The 17,986-nt window shown below is 36.0% G+C and overlaps 2 protein-coding genes across 3 annotated transcripts in view; both read right to left on the bottom strand.

Moving 5' to 3' along the window:
- The window catches only part of GREB1L (GREB1 like retinoic acid receptor coactivator), a 240,453-nt gene that overhangs the window by 89,669 nt on the left and 132,798 nt on the right, over positions 1–17,986 (bottom strand). For both annotated transcript variants that reach the window (XM_068134609.2, XM_068134610.2), the window contains one exon: positions 3,670–3,772. In XM_068134609.2, coding sequence (XP_067990710.2) covers positions 3,670–3,772 — 103 coding nt within the window. The remainder of the gene's footprint in view (positions 1–3,669; positions 3,773–17,986) is intronic.
- The window catches only part of LOC144888698 (uncharacterized), a 240,192-nt gene that overhangs the window by 203,874 nt on the left and 18,332 nt on the right, over positions 1–17,986 (bottom strand). The window lies entirely within an intron of this gene.

Here is a 17,986-nt window from a genome sequence, read left to right as displayed (position 1 = left end):
TCACTTAATGCCGACAGATGGGATGGCCAGCTAAATGGCCACCAACCAATGCCGACAGACTGGGCGGCCAGCTTAACGTCCACCAACCAATGCCGATAGACGGGACGCCAAAGCACTCCTTTGGTGAAAATTTCCTGTCCATCGGTCAAACCATTGCAGAGAAAATTATTTTTAAAGAAAATAAACTTGAAAAATCCCTGTGCTGGAATCATTGACATAGCTTGAGATGTTCATGCGGAGTTTCTTCTTCTTCAAACAATAACAACTTCTAGCTTCCAGACCATACATCCATTCATGTTGACATTTTGTAAACTTGTTCCACTTCATGACTTCTACTTTATTTTAAAGTTTCATGTCGATCAATTAAGCAGTTCAAGAGATATAATTTTTTTTAAAGATTTTCGTTCAATTATTTATTGCCGCCAATCCATGTGAGCTATTGCAAATTCCAAAAGGTAATTTATGCAGGCTGTCATGTGGAACATAACTGTGAAGTTTCCATATGATATGATCAAAAATGAGGGAGGAGCTAGGTTTTAAAGGTTTATGCTTCAAAACGTCATAACTCCTAAACGATGTGACGTATGGAAAAATGACCCAAGGCCACTTTTTGTTCTTGGGCATGCGATCATGCCTGAAAAGTTTGGGCTCGATTTGATCAGCCGTTTCGGAGAGAATGGGGTTTTAGTGGTTTTTCCGGCATTCCATTTAAAATAATATGGCGGCCGAACCACGTGACCTATGACGTCATCATAATTTTTTTTTCCATCAATTTATACCCAGATGATGCTCAAGAAATTTCATCCTGATCAGATGAAGTTTTTTACTTGTCAAATTATGACGTCATAATGGAGGCATCGATGACATCATCATTCACATATGTTATTATGCATGGAGAGTACTTTACAATGAAATATGTCTCAATTGTGACTGTGCAGCAGTTTTGGAGATATGGAGGTGCAAAGTTTTTCGTTTTTTCCAAGATGGCGCCCATACCACATGACCTATGATGTGATAATTAGCAGTACAAAATTCTACATGCCTAGCCAATCACTTGGTGAAAAATTTGTGTCAATCGGACCAACAGTTGCTGAGAACTTTGATTTTAAAGTTTTCGGAGGTGAAAAATCAGGCGGAATAATAATAATAAACTTTAGGAAAAACAACAGATATTCCTCTACATTGTAAATTGTAAATGCATTGTAAATGTAGAGGAAACCTAATTAAGAATTAAAAAATAATTCTTCAGAAAATAATTCAAAATGAAAAGCTGAGATGTCTTGAGTCAATAAGAATTTAACCCCTTTGCTATGACATTCCAAATTGAACTCAGGTGCATCCAATTTCCTTTGATCATCCTTGTGATGTCTCTACAACTTAATTGGAGTCTACATGTGGCCAATTCAATTGATTGGACATGATTTAGAAAGAAACACAACTTTCTATATAAGGTCGTACAGTTGACAGTGCATTTCAGAGCAGAAACTCTACCATGTAGTTCAAGGATCTGTCCGTAGACCTCCGAGATAGAATTGTGAGGAGGCATAGATATGGAGAAGGGTATAAAACAATTTATAGTGTTAAAAGTTCCTAAGAGCACTGTGAGCTCCATAATTAGGAAATAGAAAGAATATGAAACTACCCAGAATCTTGCTCGTGCTGGCTGTCCAACCGGCCAAGAAGAACCTTGGTCAGGGAGGTGACCAAAATCCCAATGATAGAACCACTCTGATAGAACTACAGAGTTCCTTGGCTGAGATGGGAGAACCTGCTCGAAGGACAACTGTCTCTGCAGCACTTCACAAATCTCGGCTTTATGAGAGAGTGGGCAGATGGAAGCCACTCCTGAGAAAAAGGCAAATGACAGCATGCCTGGAGTTTGCAAAAAGGCACGTGAAAGATTCAGAGCATGAGACAAAAGATTCTGTAGTCTGATGAGAAGAAAGCTGAACTCTTTGGCCTGAATGCAAAGCGCCATGTCTGGCGGAAAGCAAGCACAGTTCATCACATATCTAACACCATCCCTACAGTAAAGCATGGTGTTGGCAGCATCATGCCTTGGGGATGCTTTTCAGTGGCAGGGACTGGGAGACTTTTTAGGATAAAGGGAACAATGAATGGAGCCAAATACAGGCAAATCCTTGAGGAGAACCTGCTTCAGAACACAAAAGACCAAAGACTGTGTTGAAGATTTACATTCCAATAGGACAATGACCCCAAACATACAGCCAAGGCAACACTGGAATGGCTTCAGAACAAGAATATGAAAGTGCTTGAGTGGCCCAGCCAAAGCCAAGAGTTTAATCCCAGTGAGAATCTGTGGAAGGACTTGACGATTGCTGTTCATTGAGATCCCCATCCAATTTGACAGAGCTTGAGCAAATCTGCAAGGAAGAAAAACTCCCAAAATCCAGATGTGCAAAGCTGATACAGACATACCCAAGGACACTCGAGGTTGTAATCACTGCCATAGGCGCTTCTACAAAGTACTGACTCATGGGGTTGAATACTTATGTAAATTAGATATTTCTGTATTTTATTTTAAATTAAATTTCTTGAAATTTTTTTCACTTTGACATGTGGTATTATGTGTAGATCAGTGACAAAATATCCCCATTCAATCCATTTTCAATTCGGGCTGTATCACAGCAAAATGTCAAAAAAAGTCAAGGGGTATGAAAACTTTCTGCAGGCACTGTATCTGTGGTTCCTTTCTGGTCGTTTGCCTCACCATGTGCATGAGTCATTGTATCAAGCATGTGATGGGCATGCTAGTTTGAGCTTTGAAGGTGTGAATTGATGAAGCAGAGAGAAAGAGTAGTATGCTGAGAAACTAGTCACTGGCAATATCTGTGTTCAGAGATTAATAGACAGTGTTGTATCCCAACAGATAAAACACACGAACACACGGGACCAGAGTAAAAGCACGACTCGTGCATTGCAGCCAACATGGCGGGGTCTCGAGACCAGTAAGACAGGTCACATGACCTGCGATCTGGTGGTCGATCACATAACTACGCAAGCACAACAGACAGTTGACCAGTTAGTGGAAGAGATGGCAGTCTATAGTCCAGATCAATCTGTGTCATTAAAATAGCAGACACCTGAATATTGCCAAAGACACAGATGTTTTCAAAAATCTGTGATCTAATGATCCAAGCCGAGCTGGGACGATCTCTGTCAATCATGAAAGGTTGGAGGGGAAGGGGCATGATAAAATCGAGCAGATAATGGGAGATATTAGAGGAATAATGGATTGGGAACCCAACAGGATTAAGCAAGGCCTGAAGTGTTGCAAAAGGCCTTGGCTAGCAATATCATTGACAGGGGTGAGGGGATCAATGCCAAGCCTGCTGGTAGCAGTTGATGTTCATTAATTAACAAGATATAGTTGTGTTGGGGAAGGAAGGTTGTGTCAAAGGTGGTTGGGAGGGCTCGTACATAAGAGCCACCAGGGGTTGGGAGGGTGGGACACAAACAGAGATAGACACACACACACACACACACACACACGGCCACTGATCGAAAGATACTCCATAAGGATTGGGATAAGGAGGGGTACAGGGCAGGGTGAGGACTACAAGAAAATAATCTTCATATGTATATTGTAGCAGTGCCACCAGCAAAAGCATTGCCAATCACAGTGAGGATCGGTCTGTGAGTGCGTACCACATTCGAGGTCTCCTTCATCGTAGATGTCGACCTCCTGTAGACGGATCAGCATACGATTGAGGACTCGCAGAAATTGTAGATATGCTCCTGTCTTGCCGATCTGGTTTGGCAGAGAATAAAGTGGCACTGTTGGTGTTTTTGTATAAAACGTACACAAGTTTTATACTTAAATTAATAACATTCACACTTGATTGCTTCTATTAATAGCATTACACTTGATGGTTTATATTAATAGCATTTACACTTGATTGTTTATATTAATAGCATTCACACTTGATTGTTTATATTAATAGCATTTACACTTGATTGCTTCTATTAATAGCATTACACTTGATTGTTTCTATAAATAGCATTTACACTTGATTGTTTATATTAACAGCATTCACACTTGATTGTTTATATTAACAGCATTTACACTTGATTGTTTATATTAATAGCATTCACACGTGATTGTTTATATTAACAGCATTCACACTTGATTGTTTATATTAACAGCATTTACACTTGATTGTTTATATTAATAGCATTCACACGTGATTGTTTATATTAACAGCATTCACACTTGATTGTTTATATTAATGGCATTCACACTTGATTGTTTATATTAACAGCATTTACACTTGATTGTTTATATTAATAGCATTCACACGTGATTGTTTATATTAACAGCATTCACACTTGATTGTTTATATTAACAGCATTTACACTTGATTGTTTATATTAATAGCATTCACACGTGATTGTTTATATTAACAGCATTCACACTTGATTGCTTATATTAACAGCATTTACACTTGATTGTTTATATTAATAGCATTCACACGTGATTGTTTATATTAACAGCATTCACACTTGATTGTTTATATTAATGGCATTCACACTTGATTGTTTATATTAATAGCATTTACACTTGATTGTTTATATTAATAGCATTCACACTTGATTGTTTATATTAACAGCATTCACACTTGATTGTTTATATTAACAGCATTCACACTTGATTGTTTATATTAATAGCATTCACACTTGATTGTTTATATTAATAGCATTCACACTTGATTGTTTATATTAACAGCATTCACACTTGATTGTTTATATTAACAGCATTCACACTTGATTGTTTATATTAACAGTATTCACACTTGATTGTTTATATTAATAGCATTCACACTTGATTGTTTATATTAACAGCATTCACACTTGATTGTTTATATTAATAGCATTCACACTTGATTGTTTATATTAACAGCATTCACACTTGATTGCTTATATTAATAGCATTCACACTTGATTGTTTATATTAATAGCATTCACACTTGATTGTTTATATTAATAGCATTCACACTTGATTGTTTATATTAACAGCATTCACACTTGATTGCTTATATTAACAGCATTTACACTTGATTGTTTATATTGTTGCGGATATGGGATTTGCATCCATCCATATCCGCTTGTAAATATTCCCCTATTTCCTCAATACTTCCCAACTATCCCCAATCCCCCATTCCCTAGTCCCATTTTCTGTAAACAACACTCTGTAGACCCGACCTCCCCCTATTTCCCCCATTAAATGTCGTGCCCAGGTTCACCGCATCTCATGTAAGACAACTATAGGACATCTTGCTAGTTATTCTTAGTCTATGTCAGTTAAGGACTCGTTTCCATTAATTCTGACCCTTCATTGCACCAGAATGTGATTGTATGGCACCGTTAGGAAGTTTAGGACCTCCCAATACCTCCCCGCAGCTCTTCCTCACGGTTCAGCAACAACAACAACAACAGCAACGGCAGCGGCGTGCACAGGGAGTGCGCGTCCTCACTCCGGCTTGGTTGGTAGGGGGTGTTGGGAGGGCACGAGGCCTTCCCAACGAGCCGCCATCGAACATGTGCTCGACAGGGTTACCAAATAGGGGCTCCCTGTCAGCTCCTCGTCAAGGGTGGAGCCCGGTAACCCCCGCACCCAATGGAAGTGGCGGACCGGCCCCAGGGGGGCGGAGCCAACCAGCCGAGGGCGTGTCACTCCCCGCTGAGCATGCGCAGGAAGAGGGAGGTGACGTCAGATGCGCGCTGAGCTTGGAGCAAGCAAGACGTACCCTCCGAGCGCTGTGAGGCCTCCCCGCATCTTCTGGACTGGACCGTGCTTTATCTTGTCCCCGAGCCAAGGTGCACCTTGTGCCATCGAACTACCTGTCCCTCCCTGCCATCAATCCCTGTGTAAGTCAGCCTTGTTCCGTTTGTCTGTGGTCTGTCTGGGATAAGATAAGATGGTAATTAAGTGCCCATCTCTTCTGTGTTTTTACCTCACTCTGCCTTGTAATCTACCCCTTTTCTCCACCACTGTAATTATACCCTCCTCCGGAGGTCTTGAGAACTGTACCCCTTGCGTCGTTTCCTCTTTCCCAGTCGTCGTGTCCTTTCTATCATTGATTTGGCATAGCGCGATTTGGTCAACGTCTGGGTGGAATCGGGGTCTAGTCGGGGAATAACTGTTCGGTCGCGGCAATACCACCGCTCGGTAAATAACATCTAAACTGCGTCCGTAACAATATTAATAGCATTTACACTTGATTGTTTATATTAATAGCATTTACACTTGATTGTTTAGAATTAATAGCATTCACACTTGATTGTTTATATCAATAGCATTCACACTTCATTGTTTATATTAATAGCATTCACACTTGATTGCTTATATTAACAGCATTCACACTTGATTGTTTATATTAATAGCATTCACACTTCATTGTTTATATTAATAGCATTCACACTTGATTGTTTATATTAACAGCATTCACACTTGATTGCTTATATTAATAGCATTTACACTTGATTGCTTATATTAATAGCATTCACACTTGATTGTTTATATTAATAGCATTCACACTTGATTGTTTCTATTAATAGCATTTACACTTGATTGTTTATATTAATAGCATTACACTTGATTGTTTATATTAATAGCATTCACACTTGATTGCTTATATTAATAGCATTCACACTTGATTGTTTCTATTAATAGCATTTACACTTGATTGTTTATATTAATAGCATTCACACTTGATTGTTTCTATTAATAGCATTTACACTTGATTGTTTATATTAATAGCATTCACACTTGATTGTTTATATTAACAGCATTTACACTTGATTGCTTATATTAATAGCATTCACACTTGATTGTTTATATTAATAGCATTTACACTTAATTGTTTATATTAATAGCATTTACACTTGATTGCTTATATTAATAGCATTCACACTTGATTGTTTCTATTAATAGCATTTACACTTGATTGTTTATATTAATAGCATTACACTTGATTGTTTATATTAACAGCATTCACACTTGATTGCTTATATTAATAGCATTCACACTTGATTGCTTATATTAATAGCATTTACACTTGATTGTTTATATTAATAGCATTTACACTTGATTGTTTCTATTAATAGCATTCACACTTGATTGTTTATATAAATAGCATTCACACTTGATTGTTTATATTAATAGCATTTACACTTGATTGTTTCTATTAATAGCATTTACACTTGATTGTTGATATTAATAGCATTTACACTTGATTGTTTATATTAATAGCATTCACACTTGATTGCTTATATTAACAGCATTACACTTGATTGTTTCTATTAATAGCATTTACACTTGATTGTTGATATTAATAGCATTTACACTTGATTGTTTATATTAATAGCATTCACACTTGATTGCTTATATTAACAGCATCACACTTGATTGCTTATATTAACAGCATTTACACTTGATTGTTTATATTAACAGAATTCACACTTGATTGCTTATATTAACAGCATTTACACTTGATTGTTGATATTAATAGCATTTACACTTGATTGTTTATATTAATAGCATTCACACTTGATTGTTTATATTAATAGCATTTACACTTGATTGTTGATATTAATAGCATTCACACTTGATTGTTTATATTAATAGCATTTACACTTGATTGTTTATATTAACTGCATTACACTTGATTGTTTATATTAATAGCATTTACACTTGATTGTTTATATTAATAGCATTCACACTTGATTGTTTATATTAATAGCATTTACACTTGATTGTTTATATTAACAGCATTCACACTTGATTGCTTATATTAACAGCATTACACTTGATTGCTTATATTAATAGCATTACACTTGATTGTTTATATTAACAGAATTCACACTTGATTGCTTATATTAACAGCATTTACACTTGATTGTTTATATTAATAGCATTCACACTTGATTGTTTATATTAACAGCATTCACACTTGATTGCTTATATTAACAGCATTACACTTGATTGCTTATATTAATAGCATTACACTTGATTGTTTATATTAACAGCATTCACACTTGATTGCTTATATTAACAGCATTACACTTGATTGCTTATATTAATAGCATTACACTTGATTGTTTATATTAACAGAATTCACACTTGATTGCTTATATTAACAGCATTTACACTTGATTGTTGATATTAATAGCATTCACACTTGATTGTTTATATTAATAGCATTTACACTTGATTGTTTATATTAATAGCATTTACACTTGATTGTTTATATTAATAGCATTCACACTTGATTGTTTATATTAATAGCATTCACACTTGATTGTTTATATTAACAGCATCACACTTGATTGCTTATATTAATAGCATTCACACTTGATTGCTTATATTAACAGCATTTACACTTGATTGTTGATATTAATAGCATTCACACTTGATTGTTTATATTAATAGCATTTACACTTGATTGTTTATATTAATAGCATTTACACTTGATTGTTTATATTAATAGCATTCACACTTGATTGTTTATATTAACAGCATTCACACTTGATTGCTTATATTAATAGCATTTACACTTGATTGCTTATATTAATAGCATTCACACTTGATTGTTTATATTAATAGCATTCACACTTGATTGTTTCTATTAATAGCATTTACACTTGATTGTTTATATTAATAGCATTACACTTGATTGTTTATATTAATAGCATTCACACTTGATTGCTTATATTAATAGCATTCACACTTGATTGTTTCTATTAATAGCATTTACACTTGATTGTTTATATTAATAGCATTCACACTTGATTGTTTCTATTAATAGCATTTACACTTGATTGTTTATATTAATAGCATTCACACTTGATTGTTTATATTAACAGCATTTACACTTGATTGCTTATATTAATAGCATTCACACTTGATTGTTTATATTAATAGCATTTACACTTAATTGTTTATATTAATAGCATTTACACTTGATTGCTTATATTAATAGCATTCACACTTGATTGTTTCTATTAATAGCATTTACACTTGATTGTTTATATTAATAGCATTACACTTGATTGTTTATATTAACAGCATTCACACTTGATTGCTTATATTAATAGCATTCACACTTGATTGCTTATATTAATAGCATTTACACTTGATTGTTTATATTAATAGCATTTACACTTGATTGTTTCTATTAATAGCATTCACACTTGATTGTTTATATAAATAGCATTCACACTTGATTGTTTATATTAATAGCATTTACACTTGATTGTTTCTATTAATAGCATTTACACTTGATTGTTGATATTAATAGCATTTACACTTGATTGTTTATATTAATAGCATTCACACTTGATTGCTTATATTAACAGCATTACACTTGATTGTTTCTATTAATAGCATTTACACTTGATTGTTGATATTAATAGCATTTACACTTGATTGTTTATATTAATAGCATTCACACTTGATTGCTTATATTAACAGCATCACACTTGATTGCTTATATTAACAGCATTTACACTTGATTGTTTATATTAACAGAATTCACACTTGATTGCTTATATTAACAGCATTTACACTTGATTGTTGATATTAATAGCATTTACACTTGATTGTTTATATTAATAGCATTCACACTTGATTGTTTATATTAATAGCATTTACACTTGATTGTTGATATTAATAGCATTCACACTTGATTGTTTATATTAATAGCATTTACACTTGATTGTTTATATTAACTGCATTACACTTGATTGTTTATATTAATAGCATTTACACTTGATTGTTTATATTAATAGCATTCACACTTGATTGTTTATATTAATAGCATTTACACTTGATTGTTTATATTAACAGCATTCACACTTGATTGCTTATATTAACAGCATTACACTTGATTGCTTATATTAATAGCATTACACTTGATTGTTTATATTAACAGAATTCACACTTGATTGCTTATATTAACAGCATTTACACTTGATTGTTTATATTAATAGCATTCACACTTGATTGTTTATATTAACAGCATTCACACTTGATTGCTTATATTAACAGCATTACACTTGATTGCTTATATTAATAGCATTACACTTGATTGTTTATATTAACAGCATTCACACTTGATTGCTTATATTAACAGCATTACACTTGATTGCTTATATTAATAGCATTACACTTGATTGTTTATATTAACAGAATTCACACTTGATTGCTTATATTAACAGCATTTACACTTGATTGTTGATATTAATAGCATTCACACTTGATTGTTTATATTAATAGCATTTACACTTGATTGTTTATATTAATAGCATTTACACTTGATTGTTTATATTAATAGCATTCACACTTGATTGTTTATATTAATAGCATTCACACTTGATTGTTTATATTAACAGCATCACACTTGATTGCTTATAGTAACAGCATTTACACTTGATTGTTTATATTAACAGAATTCACACTTGATTGCTTATATTAACAGCATTTACACTTGATTGTTGATATTAATAGCATTTACACTTGATTGTTTATATTAATAGCATTCACACTTGATTGTTTATATTAATAGCATTTACACTTGATTGTTGATATTAATAGCATTCACACTTGATTGCTTATATTAACAGCATTACACTTGATTGTTTATATTAATAGCATTTACACTTGATTGTTTATATTAATAGCATTCACACTTGATTGTTTATATTAATAGCATTTACACTTGATTGTTTATATTAACAGCATTCACACTTGATTGCTTATATTAACAGCATTACACTTGATTGCTTATATTAATAGCATTACACTTGATTGTTTATATTAACAGAATTCACACTTGATTGCTTATATTAACAGCATTTACACTTGATTGTTGATATTAATAGCATTCACACTTGATTGTTTATATTAATAGCATTTACACTTGATTGTTTATATTAATAGCATTCACACTTGATTGTTTATATTAATAGCATTCACACTTGATTGTTTGTATTAATAGCATTCACACTTGATTGTTTATATTAATAGCATTTACACTTGATTGTTTATATTAATAGCATTCACACTTGATTGGTTCTATTAACAGCATTACACTTGATTGTTTATATTAATAGCATTACACTTGATTGTTTATATTAACAGCATTTACACTTGATTGTTTCTATTCATAGCATTCACACTTGATTGTTTATATTAATAGCATTCACACTTGATTGTTTCTATTAATAGCATTTACACTTGATTGTTTATATTAATAGCATTCACACTTGATTGTTTATATTAACAGCATTCACACTTGATTGCTTATATTAATAGCATTCACACTTGATTGCTTATATTAATAACATTTACACTTGATTGTTTATATTAATAGCATTTACACTTGATTGTTTATATTAATAGCATTCACACTTGATTGCTTCTATTAATAGCATTACACTTGATTGTTTATATTAATAGCATTCACACTTGATTGTTTATATTAATAGCATTCACACTTGATTGTTTGTATTAATAGCATTCACACTTGATTGTTTATATTTATAGCATTTACACTTGATTGTTTATATTAATAGCATTCACACTTGATTGTTTCTATTAATAGCATTCACACTTGATTGTTTATATTAATAGCATTTACACTTAATTGTTTATATTAATAGCATTTACACTTGATTGTTTATATTAATAGCATTTACACTTGATTGTTTATATTAATAGCATTTACACTTGATTGTTTCTATTAATAGCATTCACACTTGATTGTTTATATAAATAGCATTCACACTTGATTGTTTATATTAATAGCATTCACACTTCATTGTTTATATTAATAGCATTCACACTTCATTGTTTATATTAATAGCATTCACACTTGATTGTTTATATTAATAGCATTCACACTTGATTGTTTATATTAATAGCATTTACACTTGATTGTTTATATTAATAGCATTCACACTTGATTGTTTATATTAATAGCATTCACACTTGATTGTTTATAGTAATAGCATTCACACTTGATTGTTTATATTAATAGCATTTACACTTGATTGTTTATATTAATAGCATTCACACTTGATTGTTTATATTAATAGCATTCACACTTGATTGTTTATATTAATAGCATTCACACTTCATTGTTTATATTAATAGCATTCACACTTCATTGTTTATATTAATAGCATTCACACTTGATTGTTTATATTAATAGCATTCACACTTGATTGTTTATATTAATAGCATTTACACTTGATTGTTTATATTAATAGCATTCACACTTGATTGTTTATATTAATAGCATTCACACTTGATTGTTTATATTAATAGCATTTACACTTGATTGTTTCTATAAATAGCATTCACACTTGATTGCATATATTAATAGCATTTACACTTGATTATTTCTATTAATAGCATTTACACTTGATTGTTTCTATAAATAGCATTCACACTTGATTGCATATATTAATAGCATTTACACTTGATTATTTCTATTTATAGCATTTACACTTGATTGTTTCTATTAATAGCATTTACATTTGATTGTTTCTATTCATAGCATTTACATTTGATCATTTCTACGAATAACATTTACACTTGATAATTTGTATTAATAGCATTCACACTTGATTGTTTATATTTATGGCATTCACACTTGATTGTTTCTATTAATAGCATTCACACTTGATTGTTTCTATTAATACAATTTACACTTGATTGTTTGATTAGCAAGGCTATCTCTTTCTCGCGCAGAAGTTTTCTTTGTTAGTTACCGAATTGCAAAAATCTTGGGTACATTCTTTGAATCCCAGAATGTATTGTTGCTTATGTCACAATTTCATCCATCATATAACCGGGAATGTGTATTTGTGCATATGTCTCTCTGACAGAATGGTGCAGAGGTAGCGCACCTTCCTTTGAGATGTCTAGTCTTGGTTCGATTCCACCCCGACTATAAACTGTTGGAATGGCTCTTCACACGCAGGGTGAATTGCATCACAATGTGCACAGTCCCTTGGATGGATGTTAAGCTGGGCGTATAGTTTTGCTAGTATTATTTGGTGTACTAAAATATTCCACGGTGTCTCTGTCCAAATCCTGAAAAACCTGTCAAAATCACTGTCGAATGTCCCACCTAGGCAGCCGGTTCCTCAAAGACTTGGGTCAAACTTTCCTCGTGACTTAGGTCAAACTCACACAATAGGTGAGTTGTTTGGGAAAACTAAAGTAGTTGTAGTAGTAGTAGCAGTAGCAGTAGTAGTAGTAGTAGTAGTGCTTTTGTTGGAAAGGTTACAGAGATTTGCGTTCAGAGCTCATGCAAGCTCAGGCAAACATATTATGTTCCCAGTTTAATGTCGCTCAATTCCTCATCTCTGCAAGTCCATGGTTTGAACTACAGTAGACAAGGTAGAGCATTTTGAAGAGAAAGCACTACCAAGACAGATAAGGGGAAGGTAAAAGAACGCCAAAGAACACCAAAAAAAAAGAATGCCAAATAACACATTTATACAAATAAGAGCAAAGTATCTTGTGGGGAGACCGTACAAAGTGCATCATTTATAGTCCAGGTTTCCTTAAACTTTTGAACAGTGTTACTATATTCTGCCGCCTTGTACTCTGAAATAATGCGTGAGCGTATTAAGCCCTTCAGACATACAGAACTGTGTTCCACCACATCTTTCTCAATTTTTGCCTTCCTGGTTTTATATATTGCCATTTTTGCACAGGCTAAAATTAAGTTAACAAGGAGATCTCGTGACTTGCTTAGTTTCTTTACCGGGTGCCCGATGATAAAAAGTGTTGGAGAGAAGTGAAGCCAGAAGCGCAAGAGAAGATTTTTCATCAGTAAGAACACTGGTTCAAGACGGTGGCATTGAAGGTATATGTGAAATATAGTTTCCCTTTCACCACAAAAGCAGCAATCCTCTGAGACGTTAGTGAAGTGCCGCATCATAGATCCAGAGCTCAGTGCACCATGTAGCAACCTCCAACTTAAGTCTGCCATCATTCTTGGCGTTGGGTAGAGATAGAGTGAATCCCAACGTGGATGAACAGTCGAAGGAAGTGGAAGAATCTCACGCCAGGGAGTATCCAGTCGGGTTGCAAGAGCTATATAATGGAGCGAGTGGATCACTAGCAGGTATATATTTTTCCTTGATAGCCCACAGAACGACATTTCCACTGTGCCAGGGGTCATACTCATATTGTTTGCAGGTATTGGCTGAGAGAGCTCGCAACATCGTGGTCGGATTTTAAAATCCATGGAGTTACCGATGGACATCTGTCCAGATCCATCACCCTCTTTGGGATTCTCTAGATATTCCAGACAATCGGGAGGCAAGGAGCTTTTGACCTCTTCAAGTATCCTGGAGGGGATCCTGATTGTCCTCAGGCCCATTTTTGCTGCGAGTTCCTTGGGTAAAAGCGTTCTCTTACCATCGTTCAGAAGGTCTCCCACTGTGGATATGCTACCAGCTAGGAGGCTCCTTCTTACTGAAAAGGAAGCCAGAGTTGGGCCCTGTAGAAGAGGGTTGAGAATGAGCGGTTCTTCTAACAGGTCCTTGCCTGGATAAGGAACTGTTCTTTGTACGTCGACTACATTCCAAGCCTTCAGCATTTCTTGATAAAAAGGAGGCAATGTAGCACTAGACAGGCTCCGAGATGTAATGATGAAAAGATTCCTTTTGTACCCAAGATTGAGCACTTTGCTGAAGAAGTATGATGCCAGTGAGCACCATTGCGGTGCAGGGTTCACATGTAGGTAACGTTGTATGGTCTTCAGCCTGGATGCGTGGTAGTGGCTTCGAAGGCAGGGAAAAGACTGTCCACCTTCTGAAAAAGGCAAGCTCAGAATGCCCAGGGAAACCCAGTGTTTACCATTCCAAAAGTAGTCCAGTAGCTTCCTCTGCATCTTAACCAGAAACTCCTCTGGAGTGCAAGAGAGCCTGAATACTAACTTCGGAATTATAAACTGTTTAATAAGGAGTGTTTTTCCCCTCAGAGACAGGACTTTTAGTAGTCCACTCCAGTCTCTCAACTTTGCTTCGATCTTGTCCCCTAAAGTGTTCCAGTTAATGAGTGGTGAGGACCCATGGGAAGTGGATAAGTGCACCCCCAAATATTTGAGCTCATTGCGACTCCAGGTCAATTTCTGAAAAAGTGTTGGTAACTCCTTTACCTGCATATGTCCAATTAGAAGCCCCGAGCTTTTCCTCCAATTGATTGTAGCAGACGATGCTGCTGAATAGACCTGCTGACAATCATAAACTATTTGCATATCCCTTGCATTACTGGCAAACACGAGAACATCATCTGCATATGCAGAAAGTTTGAGGTTGACCCTGTTGTGTGGCACCACAATGCCAGTTAGCCTTCTTCTCATTAAACAAAGGAAGGGTTCGATACATAGGGAATATAATTGGCCGGACAGGGGACATCCTTGTCTTATTCCTCTCTCAAATGGAAAGGGCGCGAGCAAGAAACCGTTGACTTTGACTAGGCATTCTGCCGACATGTACAACGTCTGAATCATGCCTACAAATCTCCTCCCCAACCCAAATGTTAGCAAGGTTTCAAACAGATACTCATGGTTCATCTGGTCAAAGGCTTTCTCCTGATCCAAGGAAAGAAATCCGACTTGAGTCCGAGTCATGTCCGCATACTGTATCAGGTCTCTGACAAGGGATATGTTGTCATGTATTGTCCTGCCTGGAATGGCATAAGATTGGTCCGGGCTGACTAATTTTGTCAGGACTGGTCCGAGACGGAGTGACAACATTTTAGCCATGACCTTATAATCCACACACAGCAGAGACACAGGGCGGTAATTCTTCAAGTCTCTCAAGCCACCCTCCTTGGGAATCAAGACCAGCATCGCTCGACGCCAAGAAAGGGGCATTATACCTGTATCACATGCTTCCTGAGCTACGCTTAGGTAATCAGGTCCAACCAAGTCCCATACTTTTGTATAGAATTCACATGATAAGCCATCCATGCCAGGGGCTTTATCTCTTGATAGGCTGTGCAGGGCGGTTTTCAATTCTTCCAGAGATAATGGAGTCTCCAGCTGCTCCCGGTCTTCTACAGAGGCTTCAGGAAGACTACTCCACAAAGCGCCACCTGCACCTGCATATGTGCTCTTACCCGAATACAGCTGAGCGTAAAAGGCTCTAATTCGTTTTTGAACACCCTCAGAGCCATTGAGCAAGAGACCATCTTCTGCGAGAACACTCGCTATAGTCCTGAATTGACCTTTGCGTTTTTCCACCCCTTTGAGATAATTCAGGACATATTCATCCTCAGAAATAAACTGCAAACGAGAGCGCACATACGCCCCTCGTGCCTTCACACAACTACATGCTTTAAGGGTGCTCTTTTTTTCTTGGTATGCCTGCAGTTCAGTAGAGGTAAGTGTGGCCAGGTGCTTCTCAAGGTGCAGCAGTTCCTCTTCCAGTCTTTTGATCCCTAACCCAAGTGTTTTGCTCGATCCATACAAGTATTCCTGACACAGCATTTTCAATCGTACCTTGCCTACATCCCACCAGAATCCAAGTGAGCAAAAATCTCCTTTTTTATTCCTCCAGGCTTGCCAAAAATTCAAAAAGATTGACAAAAAGGCTTCATCCTGACTTAAAGCATTGCTCAGGTGCCACAAGCCAGGGCCTCGCCTTGTTTCCGCCAGGGAAAACTTAATCCAGGCCAAGTTGTGATCTGTGAAATGGGCAACTTTTATGCCGGAGTCACTGACAATCTTACACCAACGGTGAGACATGTAAATTCTATCGAGCCGGGATTGTGATATATGACCACCTCTGATACTCGTATACGTGAATGTTCTGTCTGTGGGGTGTTGTATGTGCCAAGTATCCCTCAAGTTTAACAGTGTTATGGTTTGTTGTAATATTCTTAGAGGGATTATGCGGCTCCTGACCTATTCGATCAAGGGAGGGGTTTAGAGTGCAATTAAAGTCTCCTCCAAGAATTACACACTCTTCACCAGGCAAGGTGAGCATGAATCTCTGCAACCGGTTGAAGAAAATCCCCCTTGCAACTCCTACGCAAGGTGCATAAATGTTGACGAAATTGACAACAAATTCTTCAAACTTTGCTTTTATATGTAGCAACCACCCCACACTGGCTTCCTTTACGACAAGTATTTCAGGTTTCCTCTTTGGTGAAAAGAGGGTAGCCACTCCACAAGATGTGTCCGTTAGGTGACTGAAAAAGGCCAAGCCTTCCCATTGGTTTTCCCATCGAGATGCAGCCTCTGGGGTCGTGTGGGTTTCCTGCAAAATGGTTACTTCAAGTTTTTCCTTCACACAGAATGACAATACCTGGTGCACACGGAATGCATCCTTACAGCCATTGACATTCAATGATCCTATTCGTAAGTTTGATGTCATTATTGTATTGAGAGTTTTGTTTCTGTGAAATTCATCCTCCTAAACGAATTTATATTCAGGCCCGTAACTCAACAACTTTGCTAGAAACTTCCTGACTCAGGCTTGTTCGGCCGAGCCTGAAGTCCTTGTTTTATGTCCCTCTCTCCTTAGTGCATACAAGGAATGCACTAGCAAGTCATAATCTTTCCACCGTTTCAGCGCATTTTCCACTTTCTTCCTGCTATGCAAGCTTTGTTCCAGGAACTCGAGTATCTCCTGGCTGGGAATGCAGGAATGGCGTCCTGCAGGTAGGTCTGTCTCTAAACCAGTCAGTGACCCTTGATAGTCTTCCCCATCACCAATACTTTCCTCATCATCGCTGTCTGGAGGTTCAAGATCCTTCTCCTTTGGTGTACTTGTACAATGTGTCAAGTCTTCTGCCATGTCGTCTCTCAAGGCTGACTTGGCATAATCTTCTGGCGCAGAGGAACGCTCCTTTGGCTCTGATGCGGCGGACGTTGCTACACCTGTGGGAATGGATGCCTCCTCAGTTGGTATAGGAGATCCAACCTTTTGGGGTGGT

Source organism: Myxine glutinosa, chromosome 13 (genome assembly GCF_964187855.1).
Source record: "Myxine glutinosa chromosome 13, kmMyxGlut1.1, whole genome shotgun sequence".
NCBI classification, from domain to species: Eukaryota; Metazoa; Chordata; class Myxini; order Myxiniformes; family Myxinidae; genus Myxine; species Myxine glutinosa.
Note: the sequence above shows the minus strand (reverse complement) of the source record. Positions and strands in the feature narration are given on the sequence as shown.